General features: G+C 44.8%; 1 protein-coding gene across 1 annotated transcript; it reads right to left on the bottom strand.

Moving 5' to 3' along the window:
- Nucleotides 1-3,765: 3,765 nt before the first annotated feature.
- golga5 (golgin A5) lies at nucleotides 3,766-20,561 on the bottom strand. Its single transcript, XM_024138547.2, has 13 exons — nucleotides 20,341-20,561; nucleotides 19,240-19,959; nucleotides 18,804-19,040; nucleotides 18,352-18,571; nucleotides 17,641-17,764; nucleotides 14,989-15,192; nucleotides 14,606-14,776; nucleotides 14,092-14,220; nucleotides 10,754-10,852; nucleotides 9,996-10,221; nucleotides 7,210-7,309; nucleotides 6,755-6,818; nucleotides 3,766-6,506 (listed from the first exon to the last, which is right to left on the bottom strand). Exons 2-13 carry the CDS (start codon nucleotides 19,949-19,951, stop codon nucleotides 6,420-6,422), a joined length of 2,373 nt encoding a protein of 790 aa, XP_023994315.1. The 5' UTR covers nucleotides 19,952-19,959; nucleotides 20,341-20,561; the 3' UTR covers nucleotides 3,766-6,419.
- Nucleotides 20,562-22,292: the final 1,731 nt, after the last annotated feature.

The following is a 22,292-nucleotide window of genomic DNA, read 5'->3' as shown; positions in this document are numbered from 1 at the left end:
TTCCAAGACCTCAATGCTTTCCACACTGTTATTAAACGCTGTCATGGAAATTATAATGCACTTTGTCCATAATGTAGATTTCATATTTCATACATAGATTCCAGTCAACGCCCACAATAAGTTCCTATGACCTTTTTGTATGACAATGTTCAAACCTGATCAAATCAAATCAAACTATGTATAGATAATAAACGGCGAGTAGCAGCAGCGGACAATGCAAATAGTCTCGGTAGCCGTTTGATTATCTGTTCAGCGGTCTTATGGCTTGGGGGTAGAAGCTGTTAAGGAGCCTTTTGGACCTAGACTTGGCTCTCCGGTACTGCTTGCCGTGCGGTAGCAGAGAGAACAGTCTATGACTAGGGTGGCTGGAGAGTCTTTGACAATTTTTAGGGCCTTCCTCTGACACCGCCTGGTATAGAGGTCCTGGATGGCAGGAAGCTTGGCCCCAGTGATGTGCTGGGCCGTACAGACTACCCTCTGTAGTGACTTGCAAACAGAGGGATGCTGAATAGGCTGAACTTAGCTAGCTGCATTTGCTTACAATGAAACTGAAAATCTCTCTCTCTCTCGCCTCCATTTTGGAAGAAATGAATTTGTTCAAAACTGTTCAACTATTTTCTTTCTCTCTTTGAGTCAAATACTCACCACATTTTATGCACTGCAGTGCTAGCTAGCTGTAGCTTATGCTTTCAGTACTCGATTCACCCTCTGATACTTTGATTGGGTGGACAACATTTCAGTTCATGCTGCAAGAGCTCTGATAGGTTGGAGGACGTCCTCTAGAAGTTGTCATAATTACTGTGTAAGTCTATGGAAGGGGGTGAGAACCATGAGCCTCCTAGGTTTTGTATTGAAGTCAATGTACCCAGAGGAGGATGGAAGCTAGCTGTCCTCCGGCTACACCATGGTGCTACCCTACAGAGTGCTGTTGAGGTTACTGTAGACCTTGCATTGCATTGCAAAATCATGTGTTTTAATCAATTATTTGGTGACGTGAATATATTTAGTATAGTTTTATCTAAAAAGTACAACTTTTTAAARGTTTGACAATTTTTATTTTTATGAAATTCACTGAAGTGGATGGTCCGCCACTTCCTCCTCTGAGYAGCCTCCACTGGTGATATGAGCCATGATCAGCCCTTCAAATCACTTCATGGCTACATACGTGAGTGTTACGGGTCGGTAGTCATTTAGGCAGGTTACCTTTGGTGTTCTTGGGCACAGGGACTATGGTGGTCTGCTTGAAACATGTAGGTATTACAGACTCAGTCAGGGACAGGTTGAAAATGTCAGTGAAGACACTTGCCAGTTGGTCAGCGCATGCTTCGAGTACACGTCCTGGTAATCCGTCTGGCCCTGTGGCCTTGTGAATGTTGACCTGTTTAAAGGTCTTACTCACATCGGCTACAGAGAGCGTGATCACACAGTTGTCCGGAACAGCTGGTGCTCTAATGCATGCTTCAGTGTTGCTTGCCTTGAAGCGTGCATAGAAGTCATTTAGCTCATCTGGTAGGCTAGTGTCACTGGGAAGCTCGCGTCTTGTCTCCCCTTTGTAGTCCGTAATAGTTTCCAAGTTCTGCACATCTGACTAGCGTCAGAGCCGGTGTAGTAGGATTCAATCTTAGTCCTGTATTGATGCTTTGCCTGTTTGATGGTTAGTCAGAGGGCATAGTGTGATTTCTTATAAGCACCGGGGTTAGATGTCCCGCTCCTTGAAAGCGTCAGCTCTAGCCTTTAGCTCAGTGCGAATGTTGCCTGTAATCCATGGCTTCTGGTTGGGGTATGTACGTACAGTCACTGTGGGYACGACGTCCTCGATGCACTTATTGATAAAGCCGGTGATTGATGTGGTGTACTCCTCAATGCCATCAGATGAATCCCAGAACATATTCCAGTCTGTGCTAGCAAAACATTATTGTAGCTTAGCATCCGCGTCTGTGTGGAGTAAAGGTGGTCTAGAGTTTTTTTCCCCCTCTGGTTGCACATGTGACATGCTGGTAAAAATGAAGTAAAATGTATTTAATTTTTCCTGCATTAAAGTCCCCGGCCACTAGGAGCGCTACCTCTGGATGAGCATTTTCCTGTTTGCTTATGGATTTATACAGCTCGTTCAATGTGGTCTTAGTGCCAGCATTGGTTTGTGGTGGTAAATAGATGGCTACGAAAAATATAGCTGTTATTGACAAATAGACACAGACCACAACCCCTCGTCTTACAGGAAGTAGCTGTTCTGTCTTGCCGATGCACGGGAAACCTAGCCAACTGTATATTATTCATTATTCACCTAAACATTTTATACAATATATATACAAAAGCATATGGACACCCCTTCAAATMAGTAGATTAATCTATTTCAGCCACACGTGTTGCGGACAGGTGTATAAAATCAAGCACACCGCCATGCAATCTCCATAGACAAACARTGGCAGTAGAATGYCCTTACTGAAGAGATCAGTGACTTTCAACGTGGCACCGTCATAGGATGCCACCTTTCCAACAAGATAGTTCATCAAATTTCTGCTCTGCTAGAGCTGCCCCGGTCTTGTAAGTGCTGTTACTGTGAAGTGGAAACGTCTAGAAGCAACAATGGCTCCGCCGTGAAGTGGTAAGCCCCACAAGCTCACCAAACGGGACTGCCGAGTGCTGAATCGTGAAGCACGTAAAAATCATCTGTCCTCGGTTGCAACTCACTACCGAGTTCCAAACTGCCTCTGGAAGCAACGTCAGCTCAATAACTGTTCGTCGGGAGCTTCAAGAAATGGGTTTCCATGGCCGAGCAGCCTCACACAAGCCTAAGATCACCATGCGCAATGCCAAGCGTCGGCTGGAGTGATGTAAAGCTCACCACCATTGGACTCTGGAGCAGTGAGAACGCGCTCTCTGAAGTGAGGTATCACGTTTCAACATCTGGCAGTCCGACGGATGAATCTGGGTTTGGCGGATGCCAGGAGAACGCTACCTGCACGAAATAGATAGTGCCAACTGTAAAGATTGGTGGAGGAGGAATAATGGTCTGGGGCTGTTTTTCATAGTTCAGGCCCCTTAGTTCCAGTGAAGGGAAATCGTAACGCTACAGCATACAATGACATTKTAGACGATTCTGTGCTTCCAACTTTGTGGCAACAGTTTGGGGGAAGGCCCTTCCATGCACAAAGCGAGAGGTCCATACAGAAATGGTTTGTCGAAATCTGTGTGGAAGAACTTGACTGGCCTGCACAGAGCTCTGACCTCAACCCTATCGAACAACTTTCGGATGAATTGGAACGCCGACTGCGAGCAAAGCTTAGGTTTCCATACCTCACTAATGTGCTTGTGCTGAATGGAAGCAAGTCCCCGCAGAAATGTTCCAACATCTAGTGGAAAGCCTTCCCCGAATAGTGGAGGCTGTTATAGCAGCAAAGAGGGGGACCAACTCCATATTATTGCCCATGATTTTGTATTGAGATGTACAAAGAGCAGGTGTCCACATACTTTTGGTCATGTAGTCTATGTTGGGTCAGTTAGATGAGTTTTGGCCAGGCCAGTGTATGTAGGGTCAGGTAGATGAGTTTTGGCCAGGCCAGTGTTAGCAGGGACTCACCTCTGGTTGTTCCAACCGGGTATGTAGGCCTACGATAGTTTCTAAGGAGGAATCTACTATAATTCATCTACAGCATGGCACTTTCCTGTCAGGCAAGTATACACTGCTAAGAAAAGCAGTGTTGTGTTTTAAACTCAAACAAATAATTTATGCATCCACAGACAGATGAAACAAAAACAAACAAGTGTTTTTATCTTCAGGTTTGATGTTTATTAAAATAATCCTTTTCACATTTAAATAATCCTCAGTAGCTAAGTTTCCATCCAATTGGAGAGACAGATTTTCATGTGAATATTCTAGAATCCGCATAAAAGAAAATATGCAAATGTTTATTTGTCAAAACAGCAGTCAAGCGTCGATCATCATGTCACCAGAGTAAGACCCTCGATATTTATTGGATACGTGCCTCAAGATCACCGTGCACTTTTTCACCGTGCACTTTTTCACCGTGCACTTTTTCACCACCCTGTGAAGTTCAACCCATTTCATCTGTAGCCTAGTAACCTGCACGGTTTTCCGAGTCGTAGTGGAAGGATCACACACACAACATATCATTGCGTGACTCCAAAGTTTACGTCGATATGATAGTTATTATATCAACATTTTGCGCATAAAAAGGAAGTTTCCACTGCCATTTCTCGCACACAATACATTTTACCGACACAAAAAAAGGACCCACCACGTTGAACGAACAAATTATCTGTCGGCATTTATACAATTGTTCCCGAAACTTTTCGGTTTCCATCCCAGCTTTCATTATCTTTTTTTAATCATTTTTTTTTTTTTTATAGGTATGACTTTACTCACATAAAAACTGTGAATGGAAACATAKGTTTCTATGGGGAAAATAAACTTAACAGATTTAAGATGGGGAGGGTAACATCATACAGGAGAAGGGGATAAGGATAAATTAATATAACTGTAATGAATACGCCGTCATCACTGCACCACCCATCAGCATCTGACTGCATAACAGCTATAAAACCCCATTCTACTGTGACTGACTTGTGGATCACAGTGGAGAGGACAGGGGGGGACAGGGGATGACAGGGGGAGTTGCACAATACTAGTAACTTTCTCCAAATTCCCAGGTTTCCCAGAAATCGTAGTTGGAGGATTCRAGTTAGTGGATTCCCTCCTTGGTTATTCTCCTGATTCCAGGAAACCTCTAAAMAGAATGTCTGGAAAACCTGAATTTTGGGGAACGTTACAAGAATTTTGTCAACCTAGGAGGTGAATAACAGGGAAAAGTGATCCTAAGTCAGTCAGTGTCCTATAGAGTAGCTAGCATGTCAGTTCTGTGCTTATTGAGTCATTAAATCAGCAGCTTGCTCCATCCCTACTCCAACTAGCCTTTGGTCTCAGATCTAGGTGTGCTTTCTAGCCAACTCCTATGGTCATTGTCATGCCAACGGAGAACGGAACTGGCAAAACACAGACCTGCCAACCTTGAAGTGTCACAGACGCCATTTTGCAATTAAAAAATAAAATAAACTTTAAACTGCCATTTCCTGAAACCTAGTCTTAAATTATATCAAATGTAGTCTTGTGTTTGATCCTAAATCAAATTAAGCTGGTCTCAATGACACTTTCACATTTTTCTAGGTTCAATTTAGGGGTAATTCTAATGAATAGATGTCTTTATGTGGAATAGAGTCTATTGAAAGTGTAGACTGGCTTCTTCATTTTGTTCGGGGAGAATTCTGAATAATTAAATTACTGGATGCAATGTATTAGTCTAGCTTACTGTGGGCTATATAGACTATGAAACAACTAGGGCTATCGGAGCTGGTTTCATCCCTGATCTAATCCATCAGGCCTGAATACTAGCCTAACATTCATTCAACATGCCTCGTTGTCATTTGGTGAATTGATTTACCACAGCATTAGCCAGCCTACTGTTGACGTCTAGCTACATCAAGAGGACAGATCAAGAAACMGATTGATTAACATTGGCCTACTAATCGTTAAAACGTCTAACAGAACTTTCTGTGATGGACGGTACCSGCGGAGGAGCTCTTCCTTGCCACGACCGTTTTCCATCCACGCAGCGACTCGCACATTTCCCCTTGCTCGTCAACGCGCTGTTACGGAGATCAAAGCATGTGCGGTCAAGAAAATGTTCTCGGTTCGTTTAATAAATGCTGTAGCTAACTACTTTCGTCGTAATGACGCCTTAACCAAGGAGCTAACTACAAAATAATAGTGGTTATGTGCTTGACTAAACACACTATTTTGGAAAAATGTATTGAGCAAAACAATTCGTTCTCCATTTTTTCCTACCCTTTTTCCCCTCACACATCAGTGGTATCAACGGACGTGGCGYAGAACTGCCATCCAGCCTGAGAGAGGGAAATAGTACTGTAATGAAACAGCAGGGAGCAGGTCTCGAACCCTCGACCTTCTAGGCCCGAGGTCCGGCGCGCTATCGACTGTGCCGCAAAAGCATGCTCGAACGGCAGAGTCGATATCGGTGCTTATAAACCCAGGGTCGTTACAGTACTGTGACTTTAGGGTTACGGCCTGTAGCTGAGAGATCGCGATTTTTCCTCCTCGCCCGTGTCCTCTGATTGGCTCAGCTCCAACTTCACACGGTTGAGTCAAAAGCCACAATTCGCCGACTAAAAGCCCAGTTGTGTTATTTTAAAGGGTCCCCCCCCATACCAGCGTACTTTTGACCTAAAGTTGCGTGCATGGTAGGCAGGTCTAAACAGCACAACCAGATCTGGCACCAGGCTAGTCTTCGATGACAAAGGGAACTAATCTCTTCACCTTACCCCAGATCACAACAACATATATATAATAAAGCTCTATCATGACATCGTTCAGGCCTTGTGTTCTATCTCCCTGCAGGATGGTCGTGGATCTCATGCATCTCTGGGGAATAGGTCAACAGAACAACCATGACCCATAGGTGCAGTAGTGCCTGAAAAAAAACACACACAAAAAAAACTGGGCTTTAACAGATCATTGTGACACATTTATTTTGAACAAAAGACTGTGTAAAACAATGTATTTATTTTTTTAAACAGCAAGAGTTTTATACTGGTTTTCATTGGTTTTATTCAGTTAAAAAGGAGTAGAGAATTTCAACTTATATTTTGGTTAGCGTTACATGTACAGTAATTATAGTAGTTGCAATACACACGTTGCATTAGAGAAAAAGACACTCACCATATAAAGTATTACAAAAACCCGAGCCATGGGGTAGCGRCTCAGGAAGATTCCTAATCGGATGCTGGAAGGACAAGATTTTCAGATTATTGTCGAGGTGAGATATAAATGTGTGACACTCGTGTGGTTGAAATGGTAAACATTCGTGCCTATAAAATATGAATAAAACATGGAAACATATAGAACGAGAATGAAATTCCACTGCTCTTTAACAACAAAAACAGCTCATGTATTGGGACAAGTTAACAATACCAAACAATTCCTCAAACTTAACTTGAGGTACAGTTGTATGGTAACATTCCTGATACTGATAAGAGCCTTGAAGGTCTTGTGGTAGATTYCCCTGTCTGGCCTGTCTACCCCTGTTTCTGTACTGTCTGAATAAAGCATTTTTTAAGATCACACTACACAAAAGTATGTTTTGATAAAGCCAACCCTCTGGTATAATAGCTCACCTGAACCGGTCGATGGTGCTGGCTGCCTTGCGTACCTGGCCATACACTCCTGGACTGTCGTGGTCGTTGAACAGGATTGGTGCGTTCCTCTGTCGTGTCCCTGTGTGACGTTAACATAAAGGTATTTTCAGTCCTGCCATCCAAGAGGTTATGGTGAAATCATGAAACAAATCTCACATCTTTTACTAGTAACATCTCAGCTTCCCCAAAATCTGCTCAAATCTCCTTCAAAAAAAAATGTCTCTGTGGCCTGAAAATACGTTCTCTAGAACTGGATAAAAAGACCAGCCACAAACAATAAAAAATCAGTGGAATTGTGAGCTCTTTAATAAGTCCAACTACCACTGGAGAAAATTAGTGCTATATTTAGGAACAAGGGAGAAGACTTCTATATTTAGGAACAAGGGAGAAGACTTCTATATTTAGGAACAAGGGAGAAGACTTCTATATTTAGGAACAAGGGAGAAGACTTCTAATACAACATGGGACTCCTTTTACTATCTGTTCCCCCTAATCTTACTGTTCCCCCTAATCTTGCTGTTTCCCCTAATCTTGCTGTTCCCCTAATCTTGCTGTTCCCCCTAATCTTACTGTTCCCCCTAATCTTGCTGTTCCCCCTAATCTTGCTGTTCCCCCTAATCTTGCTGTTCCTCCGAGAAGTGTCAATGTAAAAAAAACAATATGGTGAATCTATGAGTCCTTCCGATGTACAACTGGATTCTGGGCATTTTGATTCTGCTTTCTTGTGTTGTTGCTGTATTTCTCTTGTGGTGTTGCTGTAAAGCCTCCGATACACTATACTACAGTAAACTTAAAGACAAAAACAAAATAACTTTAGGTATAATGAAACATTGTAAGAGAGTAGAGAACGGAAAGTGAATCCGTTCTGTTGGTTGTCATGTTTAATGTAATCTTGTTTTTTCAATCTCTGAAAAAACGTTGTGAAGACTCAAATTAATATTGAAGTTGTTATTCTGAGCAGTGAGCGCACACGCACACACTGCAAATAAAAWAAAAAATCTACAGATTTCTTTGATGAAATATTTCTCAGTTATGATTTTATGCAGATGTCTAAAAAGCTTCTGTAGAAAAATCTAGAGAATGTTGTCTGTTGTAAAATYAAGTATTAATGTCATGGCCATGTTTAGTCAATTCCACATGGAATAACACTTTTGTTGTGTGCTTTCATATAGGATCTAGCTGTGATGTGTTCACCAGAACCAGCCTTTCCTCCCTGCTTCCTGTTTTTGTTAAAAGTGATTCTGGACCAGCCGCTGACCAACAAACAGGCATTTTTCCCCAGACAGGAGTGTGAAGAAGCCTGGTCACATGTTGTCAACACATAAGTATTACTCCTGGGCCTTGGACAAATTTTCACATCAAAACTGAAGCGACAGAAGTGGGTTTGTAAAGTCACCCGACTGAATGCTTCTGTTACTTTTTAAATAGACTTGGAGAATCAAAAGGGATTATACAGGAAACTGAACATCGAAATGAAACGGGACGATGTCTTGTTGAATAACTTGGAGAATCAAAAGGGATTATACAGGAAACTGAACATCGAAATGAAAATGACGATGTCTTGTTGTTAAGTGAGTTTGAGGATTAGAGAAGGATGGGAGTTTGTCTCTAAAGTAACAAATGCACTACGATGTCAGATAAAGGACATCCTAAATGCACAATCGAACAAAACAGGTTCCCAACCCACCAAAACACATGGAAATGATGTGAACAAAACAGGTTCCCAACCCACCAAAACACATGGAAATGATGTGAACAAAACACACACTCTCTCAGTAGGCACAAGATAATCCACACAGGGGGAAAAACCCAACTGTTGCCAACAATGTAGTACATCTTCGTCGAAAAGATGAGCTTGATAAAACACATGATGATCCACACTGGGTTAAAGACCACCTGTGATGAGTGTGGGACGAGTTTCACTAGCAGCGCAAACTTAGAGAGACACGAGGCACGGCACACATGAGAACGACCTTATCACTGAATGTGGGAAGACACTTGCCGAAAACACCAGTGATCTTACAAGCCACCAGCGGATCCACACAGAAGTAGTACCCTTCTCTTCTACAGAGTGTGTAAAGAGATMCCGTCATTCCTTCACGCTCAGTAAGAACAAGAGAGTTTCCCACGGGAGAGACRCTACCTCTGCTCCCAGTGTGGGAAACGCTTTACATATACCAACAATTTGAGTGGCCACCTGAAGAAAACAAAAAAATTAAATTAAAATTAAAAATAAAAAGGAAAGAGCTTGAGCAAAGTGTTGAGTGCTTGCTCATCAGATCATTTTTTTTTTTTTTTAAAGCTTCCCAAAATCTCAAATCAATGTTTTTATTTGACGATCTGTGTTGGCAAACATTTTGTCTCCAGGGCAACACCAGGATTTCAAAATTCAGCAGAGGGAAGCACAGATTCAATTTCAGACCGATTTGTTCGTCAAAAACAATTTGCAGGCCAGCAAAAAAAGGGCTGTTTAAAAAAAATATATATTAAAAAGGTCCATTATAATTTCTACTTTATCCAGTTTTAGACATTCAAGAGTAGCATGGAGTTTGTTTTTTCCCTCAAAATAATAAATTCCTCACCCTGACCCTTAGCCTGGACCCAGACCTGAAGGAGTTGGTTACCGTACCCATTATTAACATATCTGGGACAACCAGGCTACATAATCATATCCATCCACATGACATCAGTCTCACCTGAGCTGGTCAAAAATAGTGTACGAAATTGGGTGGTATTRTTTTTTTTTTAAACAGCCCCAGCCTCACCTGGGCTCTCCATGCTGCTCATGTTAATGGCCGGCCCCCCGGTCTGCCCTTCTCCCTGGACGCTCTTCAGCTGGGCCTCAAGCCTCTCTAGCTGGAAGACCAGTGAGCTCTTCTCTGTTCCCAGGGACTCCAGCATGGTCTGTTTCTGGATCAGAGTCTCCGTCAGCTGGTGTAACCTGCTCTCTAGCTCCACCTGGCTACTGCTGCTCAGAGCCTTATTGGTCAGCTAGGGAGGCAGGATGGTGAGGCAGAGGGAGGGGGAGAACAACAAAAAAAAAGAGGGCGGGACAGGGGATTGTAACATTACTTGTGCTTCTTCTAAAATCAAATAAGCGTATTGGTCGTATACAATTTAGCACGTCATAACTCGTGCAATGAAATGCTTGGGTTCCTAGCTCCTAACAATGCAGTAGAATGTCAAAAAAGGTCACATTATATATATATATATATATATATATATATATATATAAATAAAATGTGAACTTTATTGACATATACAACATCCCAGAATCGGCTCTTCACTGTTGACGTTGAGACTGGTGCTTTGCAGGTACAATTTAATGAAGCTGCCAGTTGAGGACTTGTAAACAATTSTTGGAAAAATGACTCGTGTCATGCACAAAGTAAGATGTCCTAACCGACTTGCCAAAACTATAGTTTGTTAACACCAAATTTGTMGAGTGGTTGAAAAACGAGTTTTAAATGACTCCGACCTAAGTGTATGTAAACTTCCGACTTTAACTGGTATGTCTATATACCTGGTTTCTGAGTTTCTGTATCTCATCCTCCCGATCCTTGATGCGACTCTGCAGTGTGGTCTTGGCACGGTGGTTTTCCTCCTCTACATACTGTAGCTCCTACATCACACACACACACACACACACACACACACACATAAAAAGTTCCCTTTAGCCCAGATACAGAGAAAGAAACAGGCATGGACTACCTGGACATGTGGTCGAATAAGAAACAAAACACATTTTCCATCGCAAAACGTTTCATAATGTTTTCCGTTGCACACCTTAATGAATAGGACCCAAGTTTAAAGTTCTATTAGTCGGATGCATTGGATACGATTGGTAGACATCGTCCAATGAAATGCTTACTTGCAGGTTCCTTCGACAATGCAACAATAAGAAAAAATAAGAAAACAAAAAAAGACACAATTTATAATATTTACAGGTGTATTGGGGAAGGGGGTGATGGGGCAGTGTATAAACTGAGCAGTATAATAAGGGTCTGGTAGCAACAGATGTGATGTGTGTAGCATGAACGATACAGTCTGATGGCTTGTAGATAGAAACTGTCTCCGAGCCTGTTGGTATCAGACCTCCTGCTCCGATACTGTCCGCCCGACGGTAAGGGAGAGAACAGCTCGTGGCTGGGGTATGTGGGGTCCTTGATGATGCTTCCTCAGACACCATTTTGAGTAGATTTCCTGGATGGGTGTGAACATAGCCCCAGTGATGTACTGAGCAGTCTGCACCACCCACTGGAGGGCCTTGCGGTCGTGTATGGAGCAATTCCCTTACTAGGCCGTGATGCAATTGGTCAGGACGCACTCGACGGTGCAGCGGTAGTATTCGGTGAGGATCCGGGGTTGGCATGCCGAATTTATTCAGCCGCCTGTGGAAGTAGCGACGCTGTTGCGTCCTCTTGACAAGAGTGGTGTTGTTGGTCGATGTCAAGTCCTTGGTGATGTGGACGACGAGGAACTTTAAACTCGTGATTCTCTCTACTGCAGTCCCATTGATGTGAATCGGGGCATGTTCCCGCTGCTTCCTGAAGTCAACAATCAACTTTGTTTTGCTGACATTGAGGGAYAGGTTGTTGTCATGACACCACAATGCCAGTTCACTGACCTCATCCCTAAAGGCTGACTCATCGTTTTTGGTTATCAGGACTACAACCGTGGTGTCATCAGCAAACTTGATGATGGAGTAGGTGTCGTGCAAAGTCTCACAGTCGTGGGTGAACAGGGAGTACAGCAGAGGACTGAGGACACATCCCTGGGGGACTCCTGTGTTAAGAGTCAGTGTGGAGTAGGTGTCGTGCAAAGTCTCACAGTCGTGGGTGAACAGGGAGTACAGCAGAGGACCGAGGACACATCCCTGGGCGACTCCTGTGTTAAGAGTCAGTGTGGAGGAGGTGTTGTTGCCAAAACACARAGCCTGTGGTCTGCCAGTCAGGAAGTCCAGGATCCAGTTGCACTGGGTGGTGTTCAGACACAGGGCTCTGAGCTTGGTGTCGAGCTTGGAGGGAACAATAGTGGTGAATGCTGAACTGTAGTCAATGAACAGCATTCTTTTTTAAATTTGTATTACTTTGACCCTTTTTTCTCCCCAGTTTTGCGGTATCCAATTGGTAGTTACAGTCTTCGCTGCAACTCCCGTACGGACTCAGGATAGGCTAAGGTCGAGAGCCGTGCGTCCTCTGAAACACGACCCAACCAAGCCACACTGCTTCTTGACATAATGCCCGCTTAACCCGTAAGCCAGCCACACCAATGTGTCGGAGGAAACACCGGTCACCTGGCGACTGTGTCAGCGTGCATGCGCCCAGCCCGCCACAGGAGTCGCTAGAGCGCGATGGGACAAGGATATCCCTGCCGGCCAAGCCCTCCCCTAAGCAGGACGACACTGGGCCAATTGTGCGCCGAGTGTAAGCACCTGGTCGTCCAGAGCAGCGAGAGTCCTCCTGGATTGTCAGGTAGTTTGCCTCGAAGCGAGCATAGAACGCATTAAGCTCGTTTGGGAGGGAGGCTTCGGGGGGGCACCACACCTGTATTTGCCTTTGTAATCTGTAGTCCTTGGTACATGCGACGTGAGTCTGAATTGAACATCAATTCAAGTTTGAGTCTGAATTGTCTTTTTTGTGTCCCTAATGGATTTTGCGGAGCTCGTACCTGCTTGCCTTGTACGCGTCGCACGTCACAGAGTCACCAGGGTTCGTTCTGCTGACATTGAACAGATTTCTATTGGTTGGGGTATGTCCAGATTGTTATTGTGGGTTCAACATCATCAACACATTTCCTAATAAAGCCTGTGACTGATGTACACACAGTTTATTAGGTACACCCGTCTCGTATCTGTTTGGAACCCCCTTTGCCTCCAGAACAGCCTGAATTCTTTGAGGCATGGAAACATTGCTCAATTGGTATTTAGAGACCTAACGTGTGCCAGAAAAACGTTCCCCACACTGTTACACCACCAGCCTGTACCATTAACCAGGCGGGATGGCAGGATGGGGCCAAAACCCGACTCTACCATCAGCATGACGCAACAGGAACCCGGGAATTCGTGGTGATCGCGTGCCCCACAGGAGCCACTTCTTGTTTTTACCTGATAGGAGCGAAACCCGGTGTGGTCGTCTGCTGGATCATTTTTGTGGGGCAGGATACATGTCGGTGATTATTTTGGTCACCAGCAACAATAAAGACTGCATACGGGTGAGAGGATTCTAGCTGGCTTATGATCTTATACAGTTCGCTGAAGTGTTTGTTGGTCGTAGAAAATTATTACGTGAACATTCTGAGCAAACAAAGTAAACAATTAACGCAAAAAATGTCCATTAAAAAAAGATGGAAGTCGTGCAGAAACGGGCAACCTCATCAACGCCGCCATCTTACCCACTAGTAAGCCACAAGTGATTCCTTCCATCTCTGTCCTCTGTAGGGGGTTGATGCGTGAGTGGCACGCACTTCCCACGGAGTTGCAATATTTTCCCGCTTATTTAAAAAGACTATATTTGTTGCTAGAAATGTATTCAACATCCACTGAAGTAGCTAGCAAGTTTACTAGACTGCGACAGTAGTTGCCTTGGTAACCAAACAAAAAGACTTCCTAGCTCAGCTAACCAAAGCGTCAGTCCTAGCTCGCTATTATGAAATTAGATTTTTCAACAATGCCAATAATGTTTTAAAAACGACTTTTGCTTTCAAAAMCAGCTCAAACATAAAACATACAACAATGAACTTCAGAGCCATTGAATTATACTGTACATTACAGGGAAATAAGGCATGCTCTAGAATGCCCTTCAAGCCAATCAGAAAGGAGTATTCAACAACGTCGTGGTATAATATGATATATTCTGCTACCTGTTTGTAGCGCTCCACCTCGGCCTCCACTTCCTGCTTGGCTCTGGTCTGTCGAGCCTGTTGCTCCTGCATCTCCAGCTGCTGCTCTCGCCACGTCTCTGCCTCAGTCAGGGCCGCGACCTCCAAGTCCTGGGAGAAGAAAGGTCACAACATCTCACTCTTACAGCCAGGTCATCCAGCCACCAAGGTTGTCTTGAAGTAAGCATGGCCTGCGTGGCTCAGTTGGTGCTAGCAACGGCAAGGTGAGGAGTTCAATTCCCGCAGGGATACTGCAGGAATCACATCAACATACTAAAGAATTGTATGCACTCACACTGTACTGTAAGTTGCTTTGCATGTGTGCTAAGGGGGGTCTGCCGAGAAAGGGTCGGGCCGAGAGAGGGTCGGCCTGAGAGAGGGTCGGCCTGAGAGAGGGTCGGCCTGAGAGAGGGTCGGCCTGAGAGAGGGTCGGCCTGAGAGAGGGTCGGCCTGAGAGAGGGATATATCATTGAAACCATCTCCAATCCCTTCTCACCTGTATCTCAGCTCGGAGCGTCTGCATCTGTCCCTGTAGTTTCTGGATCTCATCTCTCTGCAGCTCCTTCTCATGTCTGAGCTCCTCCAGCTCCAAAGCTCCCGTTCCTCCTCCTTCCAGACCATCCAAGCCTGACCCCTCCTTCAGGCTGCTGATCAGCTTCTCTTTGGACTGGAAGAGGAAACAACACACAACACACACACACACACAACACACACACACACACACACACACACACACACACACACACACACACACACACACACACACACACACACACACACACACACACGGGTGGTACAACAAAACAAAAGCATTAGAAAGGAAATAGTGAGTTGTGTCCTAAATCTCCAATATGTGACAGATATAAGAGTCTATCTTACCTGTAGTATGCGGGAGGCCTTGTGTTTGTAGTCGTATAGCTCCTGCTTGGCAGTCTCGGCTGCGTTCCGGGCACTCCTCATCTGCTGTTGGAGGTCCTCGACCCGGTGCTTATCCTCCGACGCCCGTCTCTCTGCGCCCGTCACAGCCTCCGCCAGTGTCTGCCTCTCAGCCTCTACCTTGGATAGCCGCACCGCAAACTCACTCTGTGGGAACCAAGGAGACGACAAGTTATAGTCTATGATTGACTTAAAGTGCATTTCGGAAAGTACTCAGACCCCTTGACTTTTTACACATTTTGTTACATTACAGCCTTGTTCTAAAATGTATTAAATAAAACAAAATCAAATCTACACACAATACCGCATAATGACAAAGCAAAAATATATATTTTTTGCATATTTATTCCAAAAAAATAAAAATAAAACATTATTTACATAAGTAATCAGATCTTTTGCTATGAGACTCGAAATTGCACTCAGGTGCATCCTGTTTCCATTGATCATCCTTAAGATGTTTCTACAACCTGATTGGACATGATTTGTGAAGGTACACACACGTCTTAGGTCCCACAGTTGACAGTGCATGTCAGAGCAAAAACCAAGTCATTAGGTCGAAGGAATTGTCCGTGGACCACCGAGACAGGATTGTGTCGAGGCAGGGCCTCCCGAGTGCCACAGTGGTCTAAAGCACTGATCTCAGTTGCTAGCTGTTCCACTACAGATCTTGGTTAGAGTCTAGGCTCTGTCGCAGCCGGGAGACCTATGGGGCAGCGCACAATTGGCCCAGTGTTGTTCAGGTTAGGGAGGGTTTGGCCGGCAGGGATGTCCTTGTCACATCGCACTCTAGCGACTCCTGTGGCGGGTCGGGCTCAGTGCACGCTGACACAGTCGCTAGGTGTAACGTGTTTCCTCCGACACATTGGTGCGGCTGGCTTCCGGGTTAAGCGGGCAATGGGTCATGAAGCAGTGCGGCTTGGTTTGGTCGTGTTTCGGTGGACGCACGGCTCTCGACCTTCTACTCTCCCGAGTCCGTACGGGAGTTGCAGCGATGAGACAAGACTGTAACTACCAATAGGATACTACGAAACTGGGGAGAAAAAAGGAGGTAAAAGTACAAATAAATATTTTTTTAAATGAAATGGAGAATTGTGTCGAGGCACAGATCTGGGGAAAGGTACCAAAACATTTCTGCAGTATTGAAGGTCCCCAAGAACACAGTGGCCTCCATCATTCTTAAATGGAAGAAGTTTGGAACCACCAAGACTCTTCCTAGAGCTGACTGCCCGGCCAAACTGAGCAATCGGGGGAGAAGGGTCTTGGTCAGGGAGGTCACCAAGAACCCAATGATCACTCTGACAGAGCTCCTCTGTGGAGATGGGAGAATCTTCCAGAAGGACAACCATCTCTGCAGCACTCCACTAATCAGGCCTTTATGGTAGAGTGGCCAGACGGAAGCCACACCTCAGTAAAAGGCACATGGCAGCCTGCTTGGAGTTTGCCAAAAGGCACCTAAAGAACTCAGACTATGAGAAACAAGATTCTCTGGTCTGATGAAACCAAGATTAAACTCTTTGGCCTGAATGTCAAGCATCACGTCTGGAGGAAACCTGGCACCATCCCTACGGTGAAGCATGGTGGTGGCAGCATCATGCTGCAGGGGATGTTTTTCAGCGGCAGGGACTGGGAGACTAGTCAGGATCGAGGGAAAGATGAACGGAGCAAAGTACAGAGAGATTGTTGATGAAAACCTGCTCCAGAGCACTCAGGACCTCAGACTGGGGCGAAGGTTCACCTTCCAACAGGACAACGACCCTAAGTACACAGCCAAGACTTCGGGACAAGTCTCTGAATGTCCTAGAGTGGCCCAGCCAGAGACCGGACCTGAACCCGGTTGAACATCTCTGGAGAGTCCTGAAAATAGCTGTGCAGCGACYCTCCCCATCCAACCTGACAGAGCTTYAGAGAATCTGCAGAGAAGAATGGGAGAAACTCCCCAAATACTGGTGTGCCAAGTCTGTATTTAAAAAAAATGTATTTAACCTTTACTTAACTAGGCAAGTCAATTAAGAACAAATTCTTATTTACAATGACGGCCTACCGGGGAACAGTGGGTTAACTGCCTCGTTCAGGGGCAGATCGACAGATTTTTATCTGGTCAGATCTGGGATTCAATCTAGCAACCTTTCGGTTAATGGCCCAACGCTCTAACCACTAGGTTACCTGCCGCCCCGGGTACGTAGCGTCATACCCAAGAAGACTTGAGGCTATTACCTCTGCCAAAGGTGCTTCTTCAAAGTACAGAGTAAAGGGTCTGAATACTGATGTAAATGTGTTATTATGGGGTATTGTGTGTAGATTGATTAGGAATAAGGCTGTAACGTAAAACAAAATGTGGAAAAGGTCAAGGGGTCTGAATACTTTCTGAATGTACTGTAAATGAAGAACGTGCCCCGTTTCCACTAGTTACACATGCCATCCTTCATTTGTATTTGACAGATTAAAGATTCATAATTTAAAAAAAACAAATATCAATGTGTACTTGAGAGTTGGGACCATGGTGTGTGGTGTGTGTGTGTGTGTGTGTGTGTGGTGTGTGTTGTGTGTGTTGTGGTGGTGTGTGTGTGTGTGTGTGTGTTGTGTGTCTATATCTACCTGCATCTGTCTATAGCCGTCCTGTTCCCTGCGTAGAGCCATGTCTGCCTCCCTCAGTCTCTCCTGCATGGTCGTCATGGCCTGGGACTGCATACTGCTTCCTTCTGTGTGGTCCTGGAGGATCCTGGACACGATGGGGGTACAAAGTTAGTTGTTGTCTCCCTAGTGCTATACAAAACCCAACTTCAGTGTGATGCTAACAGCTTCGCTTCCTCCACTGTCCCGGGTTCCCTTAGTTACTAGGCTCGGACCAGTGGTCCTCTGATCATAAAGACACGTGACGGGCCTCCTTGACAACGTACCAACCGGTTGTCTGACAGAAAAGGATCCGATTCAATAGCTTCATTGGGCGACATTTAACGCTAGCTGTGGAGTGAGCTTCCGGCACGTTCTTACCTCCGTTACACATAGACTAGCTATTCAGAGAGCACCTCACACAGAGCCTCCGGAGCCAACAACATTTCTACCCATGTAACCACTGTTGGATTTTGATTATTCTCAGACTTTTTAACAAAATATATATTTTTTACTAATATGTAAACGTTGAGGCAGTAGGACAGCCTCATTGACTGGATCTATTCATTCACAAAGATTTGGTTAATTAAACATACATGGACTTCTGACAAATGTAGTTGTCTTTTACTAATAATGAATGAAGCAGACAGATTTAGTACTTCCAGGCCTAACCATCTACAAAGATTGTAAACATACCGGGACCTCTCAGTCTGAGCCTCCTCCAGAGCAGAGCTCCGTGACTTCAGTAACTGATCTGCCTCATCTAGCCTGACCTTCAGCACGGCCAATTGCCCGTCCTTAGCGCCGAGGGCCTCGGTGAGGTCATCAACCTGCGACCGCAGCTCCCTGACCGTGCGGTCTGTGCGAGACTGGTCCGAATTCCACTTCTCTGTGCGTAACCGCGTCTGGTTCAATTCTGTAGGAAAAGAGATTTATGACCATACAGTTACGCCCACGACAGACATAACCAAACCACATTATTTTTGGTGTCTGCTACACATACATGAGGATAACCTGGTCCCAGATCTGTCAGCGCTGTCTTGGCAAGACAACATCCATCGGCATGACAACGACCATAGGAGTTGGCAAGACAGCAGAAACAGATTTGGGACCGGACATGAGTCTCCTTGCTCAGTCTTCTCTCTCACCCTCCTGAGTGTCTTTGGCTCTCTGGATGATGGATGCCAGTTCCTGGTTGAGGGAGGTGACCTCTGACCTCAGTAGCTGGTTCTCCAAACGCAGACTGGACATCATCTGACTCTGCTGCTCCTCTATAGGGGGCGGGGCCAGGGCTGGGGGAGGGGCCTCGTATGTGGCCGGAGACTCTGATAGGTAGGTGATAGACTGGGGAACAGCCAACCCAGAGTCAGAACCATCAGGTGTGTCTGGGAAAAAAAGAGAAAGAGAGAATACATTTAAAGGCGGGAACGTTGAGCTGACTTAAATTAGAAATTGTTAACAAGAACACTGTGTTGATTATTTCATAAACTTGTATGATGTCGACCAAACATTGAGATAAAAGAACAAAAAAGGCATACACGTATGTGCCTTGACATTAAACATTACCAGTTGAAGTGTCAGTACCTTGACTTTCTTTGGCAGAGCCATCCTCTGAACCCCCTGTTTTGGCACTGTGAGTACTGGTGGAGAGAGAGCTGTAGCTGGAGGTACGAGACATGCCCCGTAGGGAGGGGGGCGTGGAGGGGGCTGAGGGGACCATGAGGGGGGCAGCAGCCAAAGCAGGAGGTGCTGGCTGGGGGGAGCCGGATCCTTCAGGAGACACTCTGAGAGGATCTCTTGGTCTGACCTCCCTCCTCTCGTTGGCCGCCGGAGGCTCTGAGCTGTTAAGGAAGTCAAACAACAGGTCATCATCCACATCTTGCTCACTCTGACTCTTCTTACTGGGCCTCACAAAGCTGGAGGAGGGTTTGATGGAGCTGGAGGAGGAGGCAGTGCTGGAAGACCCCAGGGGAAGGGTGCTGGTAGGGGAGACTGTGGCTGAGCTAGTCAACAGGGATCCTTTGGATTTTTTGATGTTGCCAGCTGCTGCAGTAATGAAACCAGATCCTGGTGCATTGTGGGAGGTGGCGTTCCCATAGGGGTGTTGCTGTGTGTCTGATGTGTTGGTGCTGTAGCTGGTGCTACTGTACTGAGAGGTTTCGGTGGAGTCAGGAGCATCGTAGGCTGAGGAGAAGGAGGAGGTGCGGCCTTGGGGTTTGGTCAGGCTGGCAGCTCCTGCATCCACTTTATTCAGGAAGTCTTCAGCTTTCCCTGCCAGGTCAGCCAACCAAGACATTCTGCATCCTAGAAACACAAATTAATCAGTTTGTCAGATTCAGAAATTAAATAACAATAAATAGCTTTTTGTGACAAAATCTCATGTGTATGTCAAAAGACGTTCCCCTAAAACCAAAAGATAATGCATGATGTTATGACATAGCTTGTACCGTCCAACAGATAGCCATAACATCAACAATCTTGCTAACATCTTTGAAGGCTAGCTAGAAATCCGGGTGATCACTAAGTTAACCCTCAAAATAGTATAAATGGTCTGTGTGGGTAGGTTTAACAACATTCTGAGATTTCAGCTTTCGGCATAAATCCGGGGTGGATTACACAGGGTTCGACAACCAAACTATTTTAACATACTAGCATCCATTAGCGCTAACTAGCTAGTCGACTTACCGTATAACAGCGACGTCCAAAACTAAAAATATCCCAGACAGTTTATAGACCGGGATGAATCATCAACAGATAGACTATAGTGTCACATTTACACATTATCTGGTAAATCTTTGTAAGCTAAATATTTGCGTTTGGATCTGTCTCATACGTGGACCAGGAACTAACGCAAGGACCCCCAAAACAGAACGCCTATCTCGATGCCTGATTAAAATACAACCCAGCTGTCAGAATTTTGACACAGATAGAACAGTAAACCAGATGTTTCACCGAATGTATAAATCTTAAGTATCCGGTTGGTATTTCCACTCACCACCAAGGTGATGAGAGGAATCCAAGTGGGGGGGGGATGGAATGTGATGGAATTTGGCATACATTCTGCAAATATTCTCATCATTAAACATTTGATCTCAATACCGTTTTGTGTTCCCAAAACTAGAATATGTTACGAACAGKGAGGGCTAAGTTTGTAGACTTTACCATTTCCCAAAGTTTAAAATGTGTGTGTTGTTTAGATGGAGTGTAAGGGCGAATTGAATTATTGCACACGAGCACTTCAGTGTAGGCGTTCCATAACTGAAATATGCAAATAATGATAGAACCCACCAATGGGATCTCGATAACTCATACTTGGGTATGCCCACTATGATTCATTTGCTCCCATTGGAAACGACAGGCAATGGTCTATCTTGGCTTAGTTATAACAATTAATTCGTTAAACACATTTCTGGAGAGAAATTGTTGACCACTGTGATATTAGGACTCCCGAGTGGCGCAGCGGTCTAAAGCACTGCATCTCAGTGCAAGAGACTCACTACAGTCCTTGGTTCGATATCCAGGCTGTATCCATCCGTCGTGATTGGGAGTCCCATAGGGCGGTGCACAACTGGCCCAGTTCGTACGAGTTTGGCCGAGGTAGGACGTCATTGTAAATAAGAAATTGTTCTTTACTGACTTGCCTAGTTAAATAAAGGTTAAATAAATATTGCATTGGCTTGATTAATTATTATTTCCTTAATATTGATTTGAAAAATGTGTCATATTCATTTTTATTTCAATATCAGTAGTCCAAATCCCTCATGTAATCCCTGTAAAAGGGCGCCGGACAGGATGGCAGACGTTTTGGTAGGGGAGACTGTGGCACACCCAGTCGAATGTGTTTTTAAAAATTGTTTATTTGCGTTGTTTGTAACTTATTTTGTTAGGCGGAGGTGGAGAAAGAGGGCGCGAAGGTCTGGGTGCCTTCTGAGAATTCGTAGGCGATCAAATAAACCCCCACTTCCCCCTCCATTCTGCTAGCAAGCGTGCAATCTTTGGACAATAAAATCYACGAGTTACGCTGAAGATTAAACTACCAACGGGACATTAAAAACTGAAACAACTTATGCTTCACAGAGTCGTGGCTGAACGACGACAACATCAACATACAGCTGACTGGTTATGATGTACCAGCAGGATAGAACAGCAGCGTCTGGTAAGACAAGGGGCGGTGGTCTATGTATTTTTGTAAACAACAGCTGGTGCACAATATCTAAGGAAGTCTCGAGCTATTGCTCGCCTGAGGTAGAGTATCTCATGATAAGCTGTAGACCACACTACCTACCTACCTGAGGTAGAGTATCTCATGATAAGCTGTAGACCACATTACCTACCGAGAGAGTTTTCATCTGTATTCTTTGTAGCTGTTTACATACCACCACAGTCAGAGGCTGGCACTAAGACAGCATTGAATGAGCTGTATTCCGCCATAAGCAGGGAAACTTAAGAGGCGGRGCTCCTAGTAGCCAGGGACTTTAATGCAYGGAAACTTAAATCKGTTTTACCAAATTTRTKTCAGCATGTTAAATGTGCAACCAGAGGAAAAAGAACTCTGGACRACCTTTARTCCACACACAGAGACGSYTACAAAGCTCTCCCTCGCCCTCCATTTGGCAAATCTGACCARAATTCTATCC

Source organism: Salvelinus sp. IW2-2015, unplaced genomic scaffold (assembly GCF_002910315.2).
Source record: "Salvelinus sp. IW2-2015 unplaced genomic scaffold, ASM291031v2 Un_scaffold1511, whole genome shotgun sequence".
In the NCBI taxonomy this organism is placed as follows: Eukaryota; Metazoa; Chordata; class Actinopteri; order Salmoniformes; family Salmonidae; genus Salvelinus; species Salvelinus sp. IW2-2015.
Note: the sequence above shows the minus strand (reverse complement) of the source record. Positions and strands in the feature narration are given on the sequence as shown.